The 22,404-nt window shown below is 34.0% G+C and overlaps 2 protein-coding genes across 2 annotated transcripts; one reads left to right on the top strand and one right to left on the bottom strand.

Annotated features, from left to right (window-relative positions):
* Window positions 1-4,931: 4,931 nt before the first annotated feature.
* LOC129951123 (kelch domain-containing protein 3) lies at window positions 4,932-16,609 on the bottom strand. Its single transcript, XM_056063136.1, has 6 exons — window positions 16,050-16,609; window positions 15,710-15,993; window positions 6,506-7,005; window positions 6,241-6,436; window positions 6,027-6,173; window positions 4,932-5,960 (listed from the first exon to the last, which is right to left on the bottom strand). The coding sequence occupies exons 2-6, from the start codon at window positions 15,940-15,942 to the stop codon at window positions 5,897-5,899; spliced, it is 1,140 nt and encodes a 379-aa protein (XP_055919111.1). The 5' UTR covers window positions 15,943-15,993; window positions 16,050-16,609; the 3' UTR covers window positions 4,932-5,896.
* Window positions 16,610-17,734: 1,125 nt separating this feature from the next.
* On the top strand, window positions 17,735-18,900 carry LOC129950004 (28S ribosomal protein S2, mitochondrial). Its single transcript, XM_056061762.1, has 3 exons — window positions 17,735-17,854; window positions 17,914-18,018; window positions 18,085-18,900. Exons 1-3 carry the CDS (start codon window positions 17,833-17,835, stop codon window positions 18,732-18,734), a joined length of 777 nt encoding a protein of 258 aa, XP_055917737.1. The 5' UTR covers window positions 17,735-17,832; the 3' UTR covers window positions 18,735-18,900.
* Window positions 18,901-22,404: the final 3,504 nt, after the last annotated feature.

Genomic DNA, 22,404 nt, shown 5'->3' with positions numbered 1-22,404 from the left:
ATAAAACAAATTGTTAAATTTACTGAATAAATAATTAAGAGGACTGTTAGCGCCATAGTTTTGAGCTGCTAAAAATAGTTCTAAGGGCTAAATTTCTCTTTAAGCTAGTTTGACTAATTTTAAATTCAATTTACAAATAATAATAGATGGAAATTTAATATTTCCTTTCAATACATTTACATTCCAAGCAGAACTACAATACTCTTCGTGATCAGAAAGAAATGGGATATTTATTAAGGGAGGAATTGAACTGACAAAGGAAACATACAGAATTTCACTGACATGGATCGCGGGAAAATCTTTTAACGAAACCAAGTGTTTTGTTCAGAAAAACTGGATTCTTTATTCAAAATTCGTTATATTACGTTAGCGTATGAAACACATATTATCTTACATTTGATAATATTTAAAATCAAGTGACCTTGTAGATCTCTACAGTTCTTGATGGAGTTCATAATTCGAAACATTTTAACATCATCTGCATAGATTAGCAAAAAAGAATTTTTAAAAACATACGGTAAATCATTAATATCTATAATAAACAGCAATGGACCAAGACGACTTCCTTGAGGTACACCAGAATTGGCCTTAAATGACATGGCATACAAAGTTACTCCTAAACATGACGCTATAATACCCATGCTTGTAGTTCAGAGAGCGGAAGGTTTTGGGTGGATTAAGTTGCCCCATTTTTGTCTCGCTTCTAGATTTTTTAAAATACAAGCATTTTAAATTTAAACAAAGCTGCTGGGGCTGACGGCATCGCTGCCAAACTATTCAAAGCAGCAGGCGATGAATTGGTAGGGAGCATGCACCAACTCATCTGCAAAATATGGTCGGAAGAAAGCATGCCCGATGAGTGGAATGTCAGTATAGTTTGTCCGATATATAAAAAAGGAGATCCTCTAAATTGCGCCAACTACAGAGCCATCAGTCTTCTTAACATAAGATCCTTTCTGCCGTATTATGTGACGTCTAAGGCCGTTAAGTAGTACCCGTGGCATGATGGTTAGTGTTTTGGACTGTCATGCAAGGGGTCTTGGGTTCCCCTGCCTGTGCCACCTTAATTAAAAAAAAAATAATTTGCGCGGGTACTGCCTCTTGCGAGGAATTGACAAATCCTTCAAGAGTAATTCTTGTCATGAAAAAGTGATTTCTCAAATTTGCCGTTCGGATTCGGCCCAAAATTGTATGTCCCTTCCATTCCTGACAACAGTACTCGCACACAGGAATGGTTCAGAGTTGTAAGTCACTAGGCCCTGGTTCACAACGGACTGTTGCGCCACCCAATTTAATTTAATTTAAAAGCCGTTCGTCAACAACCTGATTGGTCCTTATCAGTTTGGCTTCCGACCAGGAAAGTCCACTATCGACCAAATATTCACACTTCGGCAGATCTTCTAAAAGACCCAGGAGCTTTAAATCGATACCCACCATCTCTTTATCGATTTTAAAGCCGCGTATGACAGCATCTATAGGGAAGAGCTCTACAGAGAAATGTCTAGTTTTGACATCCCTGTCAAATTTATCCGTTTGTGCAGAACGACGATGGAGAATGCAAGCTGCTCTATCAAGGTCGGAAAAGATCTTTTCGATGCACCGCTATAAACACAGACAGGCTGAAATCAAATGAAGAACAACTCTTGCAAATCGCTGCTTCTTTGGACTTAGAAGGCAATTGAGAAGTAAAGTCCTTCTCTCCGGTTCTCATTTATGGCGCTGAAGCTTAGACCCTGTCAAAGAAAGATGAGAACGTCTTAGGATGCTTCGAGAGAAAAATTCTTCGGGTGATTTTTGGTTACGTATGCATAGATGGAGAATGGAGGAGAAGATATAACGACGAACTGTACGGGCTGTACAGCGACACTGACCTAGTTATCAGAATTAAAGTCCAACGGCTTAGATGGCTGGGTCATGTAGAGCGAATGGACATCAACGCTCAAGCCCGGAAGGTCTTCGAATCCAATCCCGAGGGACGGCGCAGTAGAGGAAGAGCGCGACTCAGGTGGCGCACGCAGATGGGAGCCAACTTGAAGTGCGAAACTGGACCGAGCTGGCTGGAGACGCATGTTGGTTGAGGCCCAGGTCCTCCCCGGACTGTAGAGCCATCTTAAATAAGTAAGTGTAAGTAAGCGTTGTCTTAAGCTTGTTGTTTTAAAACTTGAACTTCCTCCCGTTTGATATGTCGTATTTCTAACAATACGTCCACGACTTTTTTGTAAAAGTCTTCACTGGAGTTTGCCGAGTTCTTGAACATTTCCAGCTTGTCCATCATTCCTCAAGATGAAGATGATTGTGAAATGTTCCTTGGAGTTTGTTCCGCAAGAAGAACAGAATTCAGAACTGAAGCAATCTCCTTAGTTTCTGAACTCACAAGGGCTCTGACAAAATTTTCTAGACTCTCCGTTGACTCCCATGATGATGATGAGGACGACGAATGGCTCGTAGGAGGTTGGCTCGTAGGTTGTTGGGTCGTATGCGGTTGCGGTTTAATATCGCAACTGCTGTCCGTATGTTTGCCAATTCCACTACAGCTTCCTCGAACGGAGTTAGTTCTTTTTTCTTGAATGGCCCACCACCAGTTTGGTGTAGAGAGTTTTTATCCTCCGCAAGTTTTTGCTTTCTGCGGAGTTTATAGTCGGCCCATGTCTAAAAAAGAATGAAGTTTATGATGATAATAAAAAAAACTATGTATATTTTATATATATGTATATCCCATCTCTCAAGATATTTGACATCCAGAAAGTATGCAATCAAATTTTGTTGGGATTGAAGCAAAAATGAACAAAGGCACATAAACGAAATGCGATACAGAATGGCAAATATCGTTTTCGCACAATTTCTTTCGTTTTTGAAAAATGAACGTTCGTTTTCGTTTCGTTTATTACAGAACCTGGCCCCTGAATTAACATGATCTTACTTATTGAAGTACTATGTATACTTTACAATTAGTCACTTATTCATTTTTAATACTTAATTACTTCTTCATAATTGAAATTTGAGAACATTATTCATTTGCATTGTTTCGAGCTTTTTACGATCAACTGTTCTTACTCACAATTACGTTAACCTTAACTTTCTATTTATAATATTCGAACGTTTGGCAAATCGTAGAAGTAATATCATTTAAAAATCTGAGAGCTGAGACTTGCGAAATTTTTCCATATCCAAAATGTGACGCTTTTGTTCTTTTAGACATTCCTTTTTTAGTTCAGTAATGCGGTCCAGTGAGCGGTATAACTTTTTAAAGCTACTTTGAACTTCTTTGTTATGATCTCGCATAACAGAAATCCCTGCACTGAGCTCGGAGCAAATTTTTTTTTTTAATTTCCAGCTCCTCTGAACTTCGCTCGTTCTCATTTGGACAGCCTTTCTTTTTTTATTGATTTGAGGAGTCGGAGGAGTTGGTTGCTAATTTTCGTTTTGAGGAGTGACTTCAAGGTCATAATTGAATGGATCTGAAGATGAACTAGCCACAGATGGACAATATTCTTCATTCAAAACCATTTCTTCAGATGCAGGCAACACAAAGCAGCGTGATTTGGGGACTCCTTCCAGTGCTTCACTCATTCCAATCAGTTGGAATATAGTCTCTTCCGAGGGTGAAAATTTTTTGGTTTTATTTGGTCCACCTCCTGTTCCTCTTTCTTGAATGTTATTCGTTGCTGCTTTTTTGCGCACGTATCGCTTTTGGTCAATCCAAACCATAATTTTAAAACATAATTTTAAACAAAAAATTAATTAGAACTACAAAACAAACTTACTTTTTTCCACTAGCATTCATTTTTAACGGGCGGGGCTGCGCTGTTTAGCTCTAATGTGAGCTGCTTCCAAAACTTTCTCGCGACTTTGTTTTACAAAGCCTTTGGCAATTTCAGGGTTTTGTTGAATTTTGGGCTTTATTTAAAGTTTTGCTCCTGAAATATTGGTAAAATTCACTTTTATTTTTGGTCAAAAAAAAAAAAACAAACAAACAACTTGCATTTTCCGCTTTCTTCTTCTCTCGTTCGCGACAAAAAAATAAGTGAACATTTCTCAACAGCTGAGAACGGAACATTTCACACGGAAAAAATGCTTACAATTACCGCGTTTACAAGGAGAATTGAATCCGAATTGAATCAAATTTTAGCGCCCTATAGACCTGGATCGGATCGAAATAGGATTACTCGATCCGATCCCACTGAAAGAGGTGAATCGAATCGAAAATTTGTTTGTAAACCTGAATCGGGGAATCGAGTTATTGGTGTGTGAGGTTTTGCTTGTGTGCGTGCGATAATTTTTTTCTCTCTTGTTTGTTCTAAGCAAAAAGACTCCATTTAAATGGAGTATTTTTGGTTCTAAGCTTAATTTAATTTGGCGCTCGTCCTTGTGTTTAGAGCATTGTTCTAAGATTGTAAGTTTATTTAAAAGTACAGTACGCACACAAATAAAACCGAAATGTCATTTTGATCCCATTTGAATTCGATTCCTCGATTCAGTGCCACCATATACCTGGATCGAAATCTCAATTCGATTCGATTCGATTCCTCGATCTCGTCTTGTAACCAGGGTAAATAAGAGGATTTTTTCGAACATGGGGAATTTTTTCGTCCGAAACTCACAATTAGGGAAAAGGTAAATGGGAATTTTTTCATGTGGAATCTTGTTCCCATGTAACTCACAATAGGGCTTATATAATACTCGGACTTACTAAATAGTTCACAAAAAGTGTAAAAAAATTAAACACAGCCTATTTTCACGATAAACTTTTTTTTTATTTCAAATTAAAAAAAAAATATATTAATACATATACACAATACTCACAATTCATAAATATAACGTTTTGTTTTCTTTAGTTTTCAAATAATCTGTTTGTTTTTTCTTGTAAATAATAAAATTGTCATTAAATATTGCATTTTTCCATACAAATTCAAAAGAAAATGCAAACAAAAAAATTGTTAATTTTTTACTTAAACTTAAATTTAAATCTTACTTAAGAACACAACAATTTACTGAATCAATTCAATGCAAAATTTTAAGATGTAGTACAATGATACAAATTATGTATATAGAGCCCTCATTTGTTTTGTGAGGGGCTACAAAGACGATTTTATTTTCTATATAAAGGGTCGTACATTTGCTTCTTTTTATAATATATAATATATTATTTTGTATACTTTTATATTTGTTTAAATGGCTTTACTCTGTGCAACTAATTGAAACACAGAGCAAGCTTACTGTATTTAAGGTTTTTTCTTTAGTGCGTACATCTTTTTAATTATGCAAAATAATAATCATCAATTGAAAAATAGGTATACATGTTTACGTACATATGTGGCGAGTGTAAAGTTTTGTTTTACATTTGTAATGGGCAGAATTGGAGCTTTGTTATGGTTTAGCGATCATTCTGTCTTTGTGTCACTGTTTTCTTTTTAAAGTTAAGTCAGTAGAAGTGTTTGCTTTACCTTAGTTCGAGTACCTACACACTTTTCTGTAGAAATATGTTGGTTACGGAATTAATCTATGATATACTCATTTTGAATTTTTTTATTGGCCTTGGCGGTGGTTTGTGGAAACATTAATTTTAAAATGTTTATACATCAGTTCCAAGACCAATAAATATATAAATTATAACTTCGTATACTGGATCGTTGATTCAAATGGCACAAACCATATACTCCTTATTTATTTCAAGTAAATATTGTCTGTCTGTCAATATATTAACGCGGATAAGATTACATAAATTTAAGTTCAAAAACAATGTGAAAATGATTGATATGAATCGAATACAGTGAAAGATATAATTTCAATCGATGTTGACACATATTTTTCACTTGTATGATCAACAAATAACTACTCAAACAAACTACTGACCAAACTATCTTATTTTTTGGCTTTACCAAATATTTTTATCTTCCTAACCGGCGTGATTAATTGGCCTACTTATTGAATTGGGCAAAGTCATCGAACGGATTTCCCATCTAAAAACAAAACAAACCAATTGAATAAAGTTCAAATAAAAATTGATAAGATTCTTTGAAAATTACCGTAATTCTTTCGGTAGCCACGATGTATCGATTCGATGCTCAACAACTTTTAACAATGCTAATGTTTTAAGACTTGGATCAAAGTCCAAAACGTGAGTGTCATTATTATCTATGAGTGGTGGAAGATCCGGTAAAAAGTTGTAAGGACTATAAGACAAAAATAAATTCATATTTTATTAAATTGTTTAAAAAAAAGTATCTCATCTTTATTTACCTTGTTCCTCCAAACAAGAACATGCGATTTCCTTTGACTAGACAAACTTGTCTTCGACGTGCAGATGGGGCCTTACCCCTTGGTTTAACTAAATTCCATAGATTCGTTTTCGTGTCGAACGTATACATATCGTTAAAATGCTGATCCAAAAGTCCATTATATCCACCAAAAACATAAATCAGTCCATTGTAGATAACTTAAGAAATGTAAACTTGGTCATTCCTGTTTTTTTGTTGTTTGATAAATAGAAAATTCAAAAACTTACACATAGAATGACTTCTTCTTCCAACTGGCACTTTGCCTGTTGTCGACGGTCGATGCCATACTTTAGTCTTTAAGTCTAAATAGACAATCTCTGGGCAGTACATTTCTTCGAGACTATGATACGGGCTGTGTTTATCCCCTCTCCCTCCAAATATATACATTCGATCGTGAATGGCGGCGGTCGAATGGAAATCACGAAACGATGGAGCTATTCCGAATGTTTGATTATATTTCCATTCCATTGTATCGAAATTCAAGCTGTGGACATCACAGGAGAATTCGTTTATATCATCTTCGAAGCCTCCGAAAATGTACATGTAGTTGCCATAAACACATGCTGAATGACCATCACGGGCACCCGGAATAGCTCCGGTCACTGATGGCCGAGACCAACTGAGAGTCTTGGGATCGAAGCAATACAGAACATTGCATAGATTTTCATCGTTGCGGCCACCCCAAAGGTAAATTTTCTCATTGTACGCAACAGCTGTGTGGCCATATCTGAAAGAGATTGATAATGAGTTTTAGTCTTGTTTTGTGATTAACATGGGCTTTTAGGGACATTATAAATTTCGTCGTATTCGTTTTGGTTATTCTTGTTTAGTTCTAGAAACGTTCGTAAACTATTATAGGTGAGAAAAAAATGAATGAATGAAATGAATTTAATAGTTGCATCCAAATTGGAAAGTAGTGTACAAAATTTTCCTTGTTTCATATCTTTAAAATTTGGGAAATTTAATAAAGTCGAAAGTGTACCTTGGAATTGAAAACCTTGGAAATTATTGGCGTTTTCAAATATCTTCGATAGGAAACGTTTTGAGGAACATCTTATTCCTCTATGGTTTACATCTATGGAAAAAATATTAGGAACCAAAGTTAATATTTATTGCGTCCTGGAAAAGGGGATTAAAAAAATAATGCGAATGCCAGACCCATTTGGACCAGTCAACGGTTCGACTTACTAAATAAAACGATTTGTGGCCACAATCAGACTGAAGATCAAAACTAATTCTCTAACTTAGAGCTATCCCACGATGAGATGCTGAGTCAGCGATCTTCAATATTCCGATGCATTTACCTGAATGCACTGTTATTTGATATTCGGCGATAGTGGGAATGGGTAGCAATTTCTAATTCATACAGGTCAGGAAATTAGCGCATATTAATGCATTGTGATAGCTTAATTTTCAGTATTGTCTTTAGCACTTATATGGCAAAGAATGAAATGTTTGCAAATGATTTAACTAGAATTAACTTTTTGAAGTTCTTAATTTCAATGAAAATTTTTCGAAAATTATGGTTGCTAGAAGACTTATGTCTACTCTCTTTAATCTTGCACTGAATGAAATATTTCTCTATGAGAATCAGGCCAGCTATTGAGAATACCATTTAAAAACGTACTACCCTGGTCCAATAAAGTTGGCACACACAATTTATGTTTTTTTTTCAAGGTCCAGTTCTAATTTCGATGCTCTCAATTGTTGAATAATCGGGGATCCTGTGTGACCAATTCAATATGGCACCATCTTGCTGGAATATACAAATCCCATTTCGAGCTCATATTTGCTCAATCCATGGTTTTCGAGAATATGTTATCATTTTTCTGAATCGACAGTTTCATCTATAAAGTAAAGATGTCCAACTTCTTGAGCTTGAAGATCTCCCTTGCAAACCTTAATTGTGAATTCATTACTCTTTAACGGAAGACTATTCGTAAAGAATTCTTTTTGAATAACTTTTAGCCTGCCAGGTCTATCAGTTAAATGCTCTTTACCATTTTGTAATTGAAAGATATTTCACTAAGAAATAATATTAAAAGAAAAAGAAATAAGTGTGCCAACTTTATTGAATCATAGTGATACATGGTCTTCCTTTGAAATCAGAGCAAAAAAATGGTAGTCCTCTCTCGAGTGAACAAAGTGTCGCTATATTAGATTCTTATCATCCCCATCCTGCTATACGGTGCAGAAGCATGGACTATGACAAAAGCGGATAAAAGCACCTTGGGTCGGTTCCAGAGAAAAATTCTTCGCTACGGTCCCGTTTGCATCGAAGGGGAGTGGAGGAGAAGGTGAAACGATGAACAGCAACGTAGACTTAGCCAGAAGGGTAAAAGTCCAACTACTAAGATGGCTGGGTCACGTAGAGCGCATAGAAAGCAATGCTCTGGCCCGTAAAGTCTTCGAATTCACACCCACAGGACAGCGCAGTAGAGGAAGACCGCGGATCAGGTGGCGCGCACAAGTGGAAGGTGACCTCACCCAACTTGGAGGCGAAACTGGAGACATCTAGCTAGGGACCGAGCTAGATGGGGAAGTTGGTTGGGTGGGGCACTAGTTTACACAGGACTGTAGCGCCACCTTAAGTAAGTAAGTAAGTATAAACTAAACTAACAGAAGCTCCAAATAATATTTCTACTACCGCGGTAAACAGCACAACTCAAATTAATTCAATGTGCAGTAATTTTGTTTCCCTGTTAAATAGGGCTGCTGACTTTGCAATACCTAAGTGCCTTGTAAAAGATGATCATTCGGCTCGACTGCCTAGCAATATTTTACTTTTAATACGACTAAGAAACTCGGAAAGAAGGAGATGGCTTAGCTATCGTTATGATACCTTTTTGGAAAGTTGCCAAGGTTATAAAGAAAAGAGGTTCAAGTATTCCACCTCTCAAATCGAATAACAAATTGCTAATAACGGCAAAAGATAAAGCAAACCTATTAACTTCAAATTTGTCAAGGAATCATGAAACAACTGCTCGTTTTAGTGACGACAGTACTTCTACTGATGTATCAAATACAATTATTTTTGTCTCGCAATCAAATGTCGAACAAACTGGTTTGAATTCTGTTAATCCTAGTAAGGTAAGAAAATTGATTCAAAGCTTAAAAAATAAAAAGTACCCTGGCATGGACGGTATAAGCAATACACTTTTGAAATCTGTCCCCCTCTCAGGCTTGCGATACCTAAATTTAATTTTCAATGCCTGTCTTAAATTAAGTTACTTTCCAGATTGCTGGAAAACTGCCATGGTGATACCAATTGCAAAGCCTGGTAAACTAAGAGATGATGCTGCCAGCTATAGACCTATAAGCTTACAGAGCTCTATAAGCAAGTTACTTGGAAAAATAATCAAGGAAAATCTTGATAATCACCTCACTGCGAATAATATTTTGCCTGATTATCAATTTTAGATTCGACTGCCTTAGTACTATCGGATATTGAAAAGGCCTTCGATACGATCTTGCACGACGCATCGATTCACAAACTTGTTAAATTTAGCTTTCAAATGGCGACAGTAAAAATTATTCAAAGCTTTTTAAGTGGGAGAAAATTTTTAGTAAAACTACAAGACAATTTATCTTCAGTACATAATATTTCATATGGAATTCCTCAAGCCAAAGTACTTGGTCCCATTCTCTTTAATATACTTGTCTCCGATTTACCAAATCTTGGAAATAATATTGGTATTGCAATGTTTGCTGATGACACGGCTATTTTTACATCGGGCACTTACTTTCAGGACGTCTGCAATACGATGCAAGTGAGTCTTTCTTCAAGAGAAAAATACTTTTTTAAATGGAAGATTAAAGTATATCCTTTGAAAACGCAAGCTATTTGGTTTACAAAGCGTCGAAGAATTTTGTACCCCTTAATATGTAGAAGTTTAAACTTAGCAAAGAAAACAAAATTTTAATGCACAAATCAATTTTATAATCTATCCTCCTATACGGTGCTCCTGTTTGGAACGATTGTGCCAAAACTCACAAACTTAAGCTTCAAACATGTCAAAACAAAGTTCTTAAAATGATGCTTGATTTACCATGGTGATAATCAACTTACAGGCTTCATGAACAAAGCAATGTCAATCTTTTGGACTCCCTTATCGAAAATTTGACACACAAATTTTATGTAAAATGTTCCTTCTCTGATAATGAACTGATTAAATGTTTATCTCCACCATAAATTTATATATACATATTATGTATTTTGTACTATATTATATGTTTTCGATAGAGTCGTTGAAATTGGGCTAAATGAATTTGCCAAAAAATGTATTTGAAAATCTATAATTCATAAACTTAACGTGGGAGTTTTGCAATATTAGTTTTTAAGAGTTGAATAAGGGTTTTAATTGTAGCTCTATTATTATATGTTAGTTATGTTAGTTTAAATCTATAGTTGAAAAGTAGGTAGTTCTTAGGTAGGTAGAAATGGCGATCTCAAGGCAACCTAGCCTGAGATCCAATTAGCGCATTAGTGCACCGTTTTGATACCAAAAATTCGTTTGACCTTTGATTGAAAGGGATAGATTTATAGAGAAGCTTCATAGCGATTATGTTAGAGCCATTTTGTCGCATTGAGAAAAAAGATTATGCCTCTAATCTTTGTCTCAGATAGCTCATCAAGTTCGTGAAAGAATGCTTTTCCAAAGTATTATATAAAGTATATAGTGTTTGCCAAAGCAGGACATTTGCATAGGAAATGGATTATCGTTTCACTTTCTCTTTGGCCACTACAGCTACGGCAAAAGGTGTTGTAAGAGATATCCAACTTCTCTGCATGAACTCCTATAGGCCAATGTCCGGTACAAACCGCAACAATCCTGGCTATGTCTTGCCTTGGCCTGCATAGAAGATCGTTTGTACGGGTTTTATTATAGGTGGGCCATATTTTCCTAGATATAATGCATTTGGGTTAATTGCTCCACCTTCGGTTTGAATTAGTTTGGTAGATAGAAAAGATTTTACCCTTCATAGCACCAAGAGGAATGTTAACCATTTCCCACGATACCACTATGGCCCGGAACCCAGATCAGGGTGACACCGAGGTTAATATTCAGGCTCGCAAGCTCATCGCGACATTGCTGGACCAATTTAGATGAGGATATGGCCGAGTAAATGGCTTTGACAGCTGCCTGACTGTCTGTAAAGATAGCCGCATTTCGGTTTTGGTTTGGGTTTTGTTTAAGTGTCTTACATGCCTCCCTTATTGCCAGTTCAGTTCAGCCTGAAAAACGCTAGCAAAGTCAGGAAGCCTAAAGGATTTGGCTACATTTAGGGACTCAGAAAAGACCTCAGAACCAACTCCGCACTCCATCTTTGAGCCGTCAGTAAAGATGGTTGTGTCGAAACCTATCGACACGATGGCATCCTCCCAATCTTTTCTGGATGGGAAAATAACCTTAAAACCCTTACTAAGGCTCAAAGTAGGAGTGCAGTAGTCAGTGTCTACCGAGATAATATCTGAGGGAATCAATTTCGTTGTATTGCTGTGACCATGAGGTTTTGACAACTAGCTGTTTGATTCCTTCAGCTTAATAGCGCTGCAGGAAACTATGTATTTAATAAAAAGGTCGATTGGTAGAAGATCCAAAATAACGTTTAAGGCGTCCGTTGGGTAAGTACGCATGGCCCCTTTGGTGCCCACGCAAGCTGTTCTCTGAACCTTCTTTAGCTTATCAATATTATAGGCTTTGCTAAGAGCAGGCCACCATACAATCGAACCATATGTTAAGAGTGGACGTACTACGCCTGTGTACGTCCATAAAATCATCTTCGACTGAAGTCCAAACTTTTTGCCGAAAGTGTTGCTGCAGGCGTAGAAGGCAACACATGCCTTCTTAACCCGTACTTCAATATTTAGTTTCTAGCTTAGTTTAGGGTCGAGTATAACTCCCAAATATTTTGCACTGGAAGACAATGATAGGATTTGACCGTTGAATCTTAGCGTGAAGGGCGGTATTTTAGTTTTGATGGTAAAGAGCAACAGTTCAGTTTTACTTTGGTTAACTCCTAGTCCCAGTTGCTAACTTTCTTCAAAGCTAACTCCGTGATTTCACTAATCACAGAGGTGTACTTTCCTGCACCAATAGCACCAAATCATCCGCATAGGCTACCGCCCTCACTCCACATTTCTCTAATCTAACGAGAATTGAATCCATGACCACAAGCCATAGAAGAGGCGAAAGAATACCACCCTGGGGTGTTCCCCTAGACGTGAGTAGGGTTCTTACTAAATGTAAAAGAAATAATGTATATTGCTACTTAAATAAATAAATAAAAAAGTATAAACTAAGTGCAATCTATGTCAAACATAGTTTGTGTATTCATAGAATTCTTATATTAAAAATTTGATATTATATTAGCTGTAATATAGCTTTTTCATTACATACTAGCTTTGCTTGAATGAAAATAAAGAAACCTCGTTCAAATAAAAATCTCTTTTGGGATAACGATGGTCTATTACACTTTTACTAATTATTTTCTTCTCTATAAGTGCCTGCCTAAGAGGCTCATAAAAATGAACTATTAGTTTGATAAAAATCCGGCACTGTTAAACGTGTAGCTTTAAAAATGTAGTTACCCCATTAGCAAGCGGATATATCTCGATACAATGTCCCAAATTACATTTTCGCTATAATAAATCAGAAAAATTATAATAATTATGATTCTCCCCATTTAATCTGCGTGCTTTGCCCATCACAATTTTGTTTGCCCATTCAATTCTACAAAAACAACAAAACAAAACACCAAATAACATTTTGTGAGTAATTTTCATCCAGCACAACAATTTAGCTAAATGCATATGCATACTACGAGTATACTCTTACTCATAACAAAATTGCCTTAATTAAGTGATAAGTGCATGTTTGCTTCTAGCTAGTGCAATAGCAATTGCGAAGCGGCTTTTGTGATGGTCGTTCCCCTTTTAAGCATGTTTTCTGTTCTTAATACAATATACTCACTTTGTTGCAATTTACTTACATTTTACGTTTTGTTAGTTTGTATTTTGTATTTTTTTTTTCGCTATATGTACATATATTAAGTGAATATTATACAATACAAAATTGTAGGAGGGTTTTAAATATAATTACAATCTCGTGAATTAAAGTTTGTTTTGTTTTGTTTCTTTTCTTTTGTGTATTTACTACAAACATACAAACACACGATAATTGAGAATAGAATAAATCAGTCAAGTATTATTTATATAGGTAAATACTTTGTGATAGAAACAAAATTCTTATAGTATGATGTTATCATAAGTTAAACACTTATTCATTAAAGTAAGCAACAAGATAGTAATTAGATTCAGTCACAAAACAATAAGTACCTCATTTGAGAAGAATTTTCAATGAAATAAAAAAAATAAACTTTTCCTAAAATAGATTTTCAATAGAAACTTTTTGTTTTTAATGCGAATTGTTTTAATGCGAAATCAATTCTGCATTTTTGAAGCCTAAAATGGTAAATCGAATTGATCAGCACCATAAATTGAGGACGCATCATTTTTATTGGTGATCAAGGAGATTTTATAGGGTGTATATTTTTACTAGCATGAGAAATTTTGATGATTCTGTGTATGGTATGACAGTTGAGAACTCTAAACTCTTTTGACCCGTCTGTTTAGTAAGGTTTGGAAATTCTTCATGAAAAGTTTAATGCCAGAACAATGCTGTTAACGAAGTTCATAAAGCACTTCGTCTATTTTAAGGTGTTTAGTGATGAAAAAAAAATGTATGTTTAATAAACACGATTTACACGCTAGTGTCATCACTGGCCCTTATTAATTCGTAAATAGGACGGGATCATGTTGACTGATTTCTTGTTTAAAAATGTATTTATCTGAGTATAGAAGACTTTTGGTTCCAACAGGATTGTGCCACTTATCATTCTATGCGCTTAAACATCGACAAATAAAATTTATCAATTCATTTCCTTTTGACTAGCCCCTCGTTCGTATGTTTCGATGCCCATTTATTCCTTTTTATGGCGATGTGTTAAATCATTGAAGCCAATGATCAAGCCAAAAAGTAGTGAAAAATTCGAATCATCGAATGGACTATGTTAAAGCCCATTTATAGCTATCAGTAAAAATTAAAACAGGAGTGATATGAAATGTTTTACTGATGAGCGTTTAAAGCAATCAGTAAATTGACGTCAATAAATTAGAGGGATACAAATAACCAGCTTTGTATCTTCTTTTCCTTTCGAAACAATACAAAAATAGGAACACAATCAGTGAAGCGAAAACAAATTGTTTGACATTTTCCAGTCAGCTGTTCATTCAAAATCACGATATAAAATTATATTAGATAGATATTACAATTTACAATGGACAGGTTCAGACAACATAAGGGACTTCATTTGCAGTCAACTTCATTCTTTGAACATGAATTTTGACCAATGCAACTAGTTACTTTGTCAAGTGTCATGAGTTTCAAATTCAGAACTTTACTTTCCAAACCTCTACTTTAAGTTTACAGTACAAGAACAAACAAAAATATTATTATCTACAAAAAACTCATCAGGCAAACTACAAGTCTGTAAAGAAATATGACTTATTCCCTTTGCAAATTGACAAGGAACCCGTTTACAGAAAACATTAAATGAAGTTGGGCAAAAAATACGTAAATATAGAGCAATAAAGTTCAGCTTTCAGTTGAACGAATAAACATGATCAATTGTCATTTTGACATAAGTAGATTTGACTTGATTGTTAGGCAGATTTTTCTTGACTAACTTTCCAGTCAACTTTCCAATAAAGTTGCCTTAATTGGAAGGCAATTTTGTTGTAGCTGTCCAATCGAATTCTAAAAACTTGCCTTACTTGCAAGTCGCAAGTGCCTTATGTCGCCTGAACCTGCCCAATTCATCTAATTGTGTTGATATTTTTCTGGGAATAAGGCTCTTACCTGTTCTTAACTTAAAAAAAAATTCCTGATGTCGGCCCCTTGCTTCGGACATTATTCCTCCAATTATATTTTAAGAATAAATACCATGAAATTATCTACTAAATTATTATAATACAAAATTTATTCCATCAATTCTTAGGTCTTGTATAATTATTTAAAGTTATTAAGCTCTTGAAAAACATCCTCTACACCTGTAGTATAATGTACTCGTATAGTGATAAAAGTAGAAAACAATTCTATTGGCAGTAATAAAAAGTATTCGATTCTGGTCTATTTTGAAACAAACATTTAGAAAAAACAGAAAAGTTTTTCATACAGTTATACCGTTAAAAATTGCTTTCAGGCCGCCATATTCTCAGACACGGCCATGGAAAGAAGATATGACTATACGAACAACCAAAAACTCTACGCTTGAGATGTTTGCCCTTCAATGGTCATTGTCAATTATATACAAATGTGTTGGGTTTAAAAAATGTTATTTTGGTTTTGGAAACCTCACATATACCTCACCTTTGATATGGCACTTCTGGATACTTCAACGGAAGACCATCCTCATCTTTTTTCGTTGGCACCAGAGACCAGCGTAAAGTGTTGGTGTTCAAAATATGAACATCAATGGATTCATAGATTTTGTAGTCACCGCCCGTACAATAGCCACCGAATGAATAAATGAATTCGCCGACACTAACAGCTGCATGATTCACCCGCCTTGGTCCTCCATCTAATCTCACTGTCCAGTGCATTTTTTGTTTGTTATTTTTCTTTCTAAATAGTTTTCCTTTGCAAAGGACACACTAAAAGTTTACAAATTCAATAGAAATAATATTATGTACCATAAATAAGTAAGTACCCAAAGGTGTATGAATTATTTTATGTCAGGGTGATCTTCTGTTGCCTCATAATTCATAATTTCAATTTGGAACACTTTGATGCGCTACTGAATTTATTTAGTGGTCTTGTCTTGGTTTTGGATTCCAGAAAGAACGCACATAGATTTTTTTCTTCTTGGGTCTTTTTGTGTGTTTGAAGAACAGAGCAAGAGCAACTATCAACTAATGAAAATGAATGTTAATGTTCCTCCTACCACTGCCTGAAAGTGAATGCGTGACCGATTTATTGAACGACAACTACGAAAACGACGACGAGCGAGTAGCGACGACGACGGCGAACAGGAAAAGAATAGGGAGTGTGAAAAGTAGAGAGAAAGATTATTTATCTTTGTTTATCCATTGAACAATATTCTACTAAGCTAAATTTATCACCCCAGATAAGATAACAATTTTCAAAGCCAATTTTACGAGTTATTAATTTAATAATTTTATGGGGATACAAATGTTAAGAGTTAAGAAAAATAATTGAGATCAAAAGATTTTTTGTACATAGTGGCTCTTTCTTCGTCTTCTGCACAATGTATAAAGTCTAATGTCAGAATTCAGAATTAAGGGAGCTATACAGAAGAGGAAAGAAAAATAACTTTGATTTGTCAATTCTGGGGCCAGAGATGGCAAATGGTTTTTTGAAGAAGAATAATGGGATATATGGGCAAGACTGGTTCTGATCATTGAAATCAATCATAAGATTTCTGGACAGGTTGAGATTAAAAATCATTTAAATCTCAAGAAAGAGAGCGGATAATTTTTGTATAGAAGGACAGGGATCAGATAAAAAGGAAGTTCGAGTTAGAGTTTTAACTTTGTTGTGTTTTTGTTCCATTATTTTAAATTGTTCGTTTATTTATCTATTTATTTGTGTTATTTATTCAACTTTTTATAACAACAAAAAAAATGCAATAGTACAAAAAATTCAAAACTAATACATTTGAAAAATCCCTTGAAGAATTAGTTTTTTATTAATTGCATCAAAAATATTGATCATTAAAGCCCAATCAAACAAACATTATATCGGAAGTTCGATTATTTTCTTAATTTTTGAGATGAACGTTTTGAATTGTTATGTTTTCTTTACAGATTTTAATATTTTATTTCCCAGTGAAGTAGAATTTACTTTAAATTGTACCATGACAATCTTATTTCACTTATGAGAGACAATGCTTTTTTTTGATTTAAACCTATTTATAATTGAATCAATTCTTTTAAAATAATGGCTACTTGGAGTTCAAATTAATTTAACGAAGTTTGTAGTATTTTAATTTCATAACTATTTTTTTGCATGTGATGCTCTATTTTGCGTTCGAAAATCCCATAAATCTTTAACTTTAGTTTAATTCCAAACCTAACTAAAATAGCTTTTGTATTGCTTTAAAATCTTAATAAAAAGATTTTACAATGCTGAAAACCAATGACCCCCATTAGTTGTCAGTCTGTGAGCTGTAGCACCACCAAATTTATTTATTTACCTTCGATAAACTGATAATCGTTTTTAAGATGACTTTTTCTTTTTCAACCATGTCTATAGATAATATTGTAGAGACTTTTTACAAATTGACAAACAACTTAATATTGGGAATTATTTATATTTCTGTTCTCTTTGTAAAATGTTCCCTGAGTTAAGGTGCCATCCCTGTACTCAGTGTCAGCTGTACAGCCATCGTCTGTCACTGTCATATAAGGAACTGTCATCTGTGTTTAGTGTGCGGCAAAGGGTTTGGTTAATTTTCATGCTTTCCTAAAAAGATGCTAAATTCAATAAATAAATGTAAAAATCTTCATTCACACCAAATTCAAATGAATAAAGAGAGTTTTCTTCTTTTTCAGTTAAAAGATTCTGTGCTGTTAGGCCATTACAGAACCTAGCACGATGGCAACAAACCATGGTTCAAGAGACAGCTAAACCCGAACCAGAAGACATTTCCGAATTCGGTGAGATTTACATAATTCTTTTTGTTTTAATTTCACTTGTTAAAATTGTAATCCATTTTGATTTAGAAAAACGAGCCCTGCAAAGTCCGGATTATTTTGAAGTTCACAACCTTTTCACCATCCGTGATTTGTTTAATGCTCGAGTTCATTACGGACACAAGGAGGGTTCCTTGGATGAGAGAATGCTTCCGTATGTGTATGGCAGTCGACTGGGTCACATCATCTTCGATTTGGACAAGACAGCTCAACATCTCCGTGACGCACTCAACATAACAGCACATATAGCCTTTCGAGATGGTATAATTCTATTCCTCAATCGTAACGCTCTAAATGCCCATTTAGTTGAGAAGAAGGCAATGGAGGCTGGAGAATTCTCACACACTCGATTCTGGCGTGGAGGTATCTTCACAAATGCCAATGTGCAGTTTGGAGCTGTAACTAGGCTACCTGATCTTTGCATTTTCTTAAATACACAAAACAATGTGTTGCATCAACATGTTGCTGTAAGGGATTCAGCTAAAATGGCCATACCCACAATTGGCATAGTTGACTCAAATTGCAATCCTAATTTAATAACTTATCCAGTGCCTGGAAATGATGATTCCCCGGCAGCTATTGAGCTATATTGTAATTTATTTAAAGCAGCAATTCTTCGTGGTAAGCAGAAAAGGAAAGAGTTGCTGGGACTACCTATTGAACCAGTTGATAAAAAATAAAAGCAATCTAATTTTAAGCAATACAAAAATAAAGTCGTCGATTTAAAGGCAGAACTTATTCAAAAAAAAAAAATGATTTTCAAAATATTTGGCGCATATTTAATGCCCAAATTTAAATTTGTTATTTGTTGAATAAATTTAACCTTTGCAACGATGAACAAAAAGACTTTTGAAATGTGTTTTATTTCCAAAGTAAACAGGAATCAAAGAGATAAAATTTAGAAACTTTGGTTTACTTCTTAGTAGACAAGTCCTGGAAGCAACTTTTTATAGTATTTCATATTACGATTCTTAGGTACTGAGAGGACATTATGTTCAACGTTTGGAATAGATATAAATTGTATTGAGTGCGGAAAGTCGAAAAATGATTGAATAATGATTGAATAAAATAAAGAGTTATTCGAGGTACAAAGAAAATATTGCAGTAAGTCTAGGATACACAGAGTTAGTCCCTTTTTTTTAGGATTTTTTTCTTACAAGACACATGTTTATGGAATTACTACCTTTCGCATAAATACCCTCCTCACTTACTTGCCTTTTACTTTGTATACTTTTTATGAATTTAATTTGAAAAAAAAAATATTTAAAATTCACATTTGAATCGGTTGAAAATTCACTTTTTAGACCTTCCTTGTGTTTGTTTTGATACCAATTTTGTTTTATTTTTTATAATAGAATAAATATTAATTTAAGGAATACATTTTTTATTTTAAAGTAGTAATTTAATTGTTGTAACAATTATTTGTTTATTTAGGGGAGAGTGAGGCACATTTGAACACTGCTTATAAAATTTTAGTTTATTTTATTACTGTTTTTCAAAAATAATTCAATATTTTAAACAATAAATAAAATCAATGACGTTCCGTGCTTTTTTCAGTCGGCTTTCAGATTTATACGTGGAAGGTGGTTTCTTAGTGCTTGTGCGTTATATTTGTTTTTTTTTTAGTTGTAAGGGTGTGTACAATTTTTAGTGCTTGATATAAAATCGGGAAATAAAATTTGTTTAAGTTTTTAAATTAATATGTTTTAGTGAAGCAGTTATACGACATTTTATGGGTTTGAAACAGTTGGAGCAGATTTGAACAAGTGTGTTAGGGCAAAATTGAACATGTTCAAAACTGGCCCGATCAGTTACTTCCACATATTTTTAGACCTTTCACTGTAATTTAGTCAATAAATAGGTTCAATGTTTCAATTTCTTGTCTTAAAAGGAATAATGGTGCGCACTTATAAGAGAAACGAATCGACAGTAGTCAATAAAGATGATGTTAAAAGTGCCATAACATCGGATAAAACAATGTCGTTAAGAAGGGCTGCTGCTGCCTTCGGAATATTGCCAACTACATTGTATTACCGTACTAAAAAGTTTAAAAGTAATAAGGAGTCACAAAACTTAAAATTTTCAAGCAAATATTCAACACAGCAAGTTTTTACTAATGGTGAAGAAAACATGCTTGAAAAATATTTGGTACGAAGCTCGAAGATGAATTACGGACTAACCAAAATTAAAGTTCGAGTAGTAGCTTTTGAATACGCCACATTGTTGCTAAAATGTCCCGAAGCATGGAAAAAATCGAATGGTTGAAATTGAATTGAACGCTTCATGAAGCGTCACTCAACGCTTTTAATACGAAAACGAGAGAATACAAGTTTGTCAAGGGCTACTAGTTTTAACCAGAAGAATCTTGAGGATTTTCATTTAAATTATGAGAGAGCACTCGGTAAGTTTAACTTTACAGCTGATCGGATTTTCAATTTGGATGAAACCGGGGTCACTACAGCAGTTCAAGCTCCAAACGTCATTGCACAAAAAGGGCGAAAACAGGTTGGACATTTTACTAATAAAACTAAGAAACACAGTAAAAATTTAAAGTGTTATTCAATCACTAAAACCAAATAATACTGCTGTTTAAAAGTGCTCCTTCCAATTTCAAAACTGCCCCATACATGGGGCATAAGCATGTGTATTGCTAAAAAAATTAAAATTTAATAAAAATATGTTCATAAACCAAACCAAATATTATTTAAAATCGAAGTTCAATAGCAATGTTCCATGTAAGTAAGCTTTACACATCAATAAATCGAACATGTTCCATGGTTCTAGCAGCTGCGAAAGAAAAAAGTGTTCAAATGTGCCCCACTCTCCCCTATAGTTTATAAGAAAAAATATATTATGTGTCCAAAAGTTTTTGTGTTAAGACTAAATTTTAAATGTTTAAAACCGAGATTTAAATCCCAAATTTTGTGTAGAAATTCAACAACTTTTTATTTATTATTACATATTTTTAGCAAAGTGAGCAATTTCAGCATTTCTGTCTTTTAAGCTTGTTTTATTTCCTCTAGAAGTCTGTTGCAATTTATATTTTATTCAAGAATTGTATTTGGTAAAGCCTAATCAACAATCTTTTAATAAACTTTAAACTGTTTGTTTCTAATATAAATTTGTTTATGAAGCAAAATCATGGTAAGTACTAACTTAAGACACTTTAGAGTTTTTAATTATTATGGAACTATTAAAATTATTATTTTTTATCATTTGAAATACTTTAAACGTTTTTAAGTGCTTAATTGTATTTTTGTTTGTAACCAAGTTTTGTGCCTAGAAATATAGCTTTCCAAAGGTTTTCGGTAACCCAATTCAGAACCCGTCATTGAAATCACTCTATGGCGTCAGGTTTCTGGGATATCACTTTTTTAAATTCTAAACAATTGCCTTTTTAAGACCGTTCTAATTTATGAACTTTATTTTAAATAAAATTTGTGAAGATTTTCAAAATGAATAATATCTTTCTTTAATGAATAACAGTTTTATTATTTCCATTTATGTACTTTTGAAAAACCTCATTAAAATGTTTTTTGTCAGAAAAGGAAATAAACGGTTTCAAACTAACTTTTTGTTGTGATAACGAATCGGTGTATCATATAAAGTTTTTGAAACATATTGAAAAATATAAAAAAAACTTCCGTATGTTTTTTTAAATTTTAGGTTACAACTAAAATCCAATTTAGGATTCGAAATCAACACCAAAAGTATTTTTTCAAAATCATAGAAACATAAGATTCGATGTTTCCAAAACGTATTTAAATAAATTTTAAGGAGGTACACTTCAAAAATAATTTACCTTATAAAGAAATTATAATATAAATTAAAATTTGGGGGCGACTTTCCATTACCGCAGCACGAATTTCCTTATGATTTTTTTTACAGTTAGGTAGGGGTCTCAATAGAACATGTTTTAAATATTAGGGCGAAGAAACAACTTTAAGTCATAAAAAAAAAATATTTTCTTTTTCGGACTTAACCCTACTTTTTTGTATTTCATTTTTTGAGCCTAAAACAAGTTTTTTTAATTAATAGCACGGCGTACTAACAGTTAGGTACTTAAAAAAGTATGGCAACACTATGTCAAAATCAACCATTTTTGTGTGTTTTGTATGTAAAAAAGTAAACTTTAAAAATTAATTAAAAATAGAAATAAATGTTTCCTCACTCTAAAATTGCTATATTTATTATTTATTTGCACATATCTATTGAATAAAAAAACCGCGAGTTGAAATTCATGCTGCGGTAATGGAAAGTTGAGCCGTTTCATATTTCATGTTCTTGTTACTATTTAAAACGGTACCCTGTCATACTATTTAAAGGTTAAAATCCTTTTTCTAGAAAAAT

This window comes from Eupeodes corollae, chromosome 3 (assembly GCF_945859685.1).
Source record: "Eupeodes corollae chromosome 3, idEupCoro1.1, whole genome shotgun sequence".
Taxonomy (NCBI): Eukaryota; Metazoa; Arthropoda; class Insecta; order Diptera; family Syrphidae; genus Eupeodes; species Eupeodes corollae.
This window is presented reverse-complemented; position numbering and strand designations above follow the sequence as displayed.

Bases quoted from the DNA above. Each gene is read 5' to 3' on its own strand.
- LOC129951123 (XM_056063136.1), bottom strand. From the start codon at position 15,942: ATGCACTGGACAGTGAGATTAGATGGAGGACCAAGGCGGGTGAATCAT. The intron at 7,006-15,709 runs GTGAGGTATATG...AATCTCTTTCAG, and splicing joins CCAGAAGTGCCATATCAAAG to ATATGGCCACACAGCTGTTG. The intron at 6,174-6,240 runs GTAAATAAAGAT...TTTGTCTTATAG, and splicing joins TTCTTGTTTGGAGGAACAAG to TCCTTACAACTTTTTACCGG.
- LOC129950004 (XM_056061762.1), top strand. From the start codon at position 17,833: ATGCTAAATTCAATAAATAAAT. The intron at 17,855-17,913 runs GTAAAAATCTTC...CTTCTTTTTCAG, and splicing joins GCTAAATTCAATAAATAAAT to TTAAAAGATTCTGTGCTGTT. The intron at 18,019-18,084 runs GTGAGATTTACA...ATTTTGATTTAG, and splicing joins AGAAGACATTTCCGAATTCG to AAAAACGAGCCCTGCAAAGT.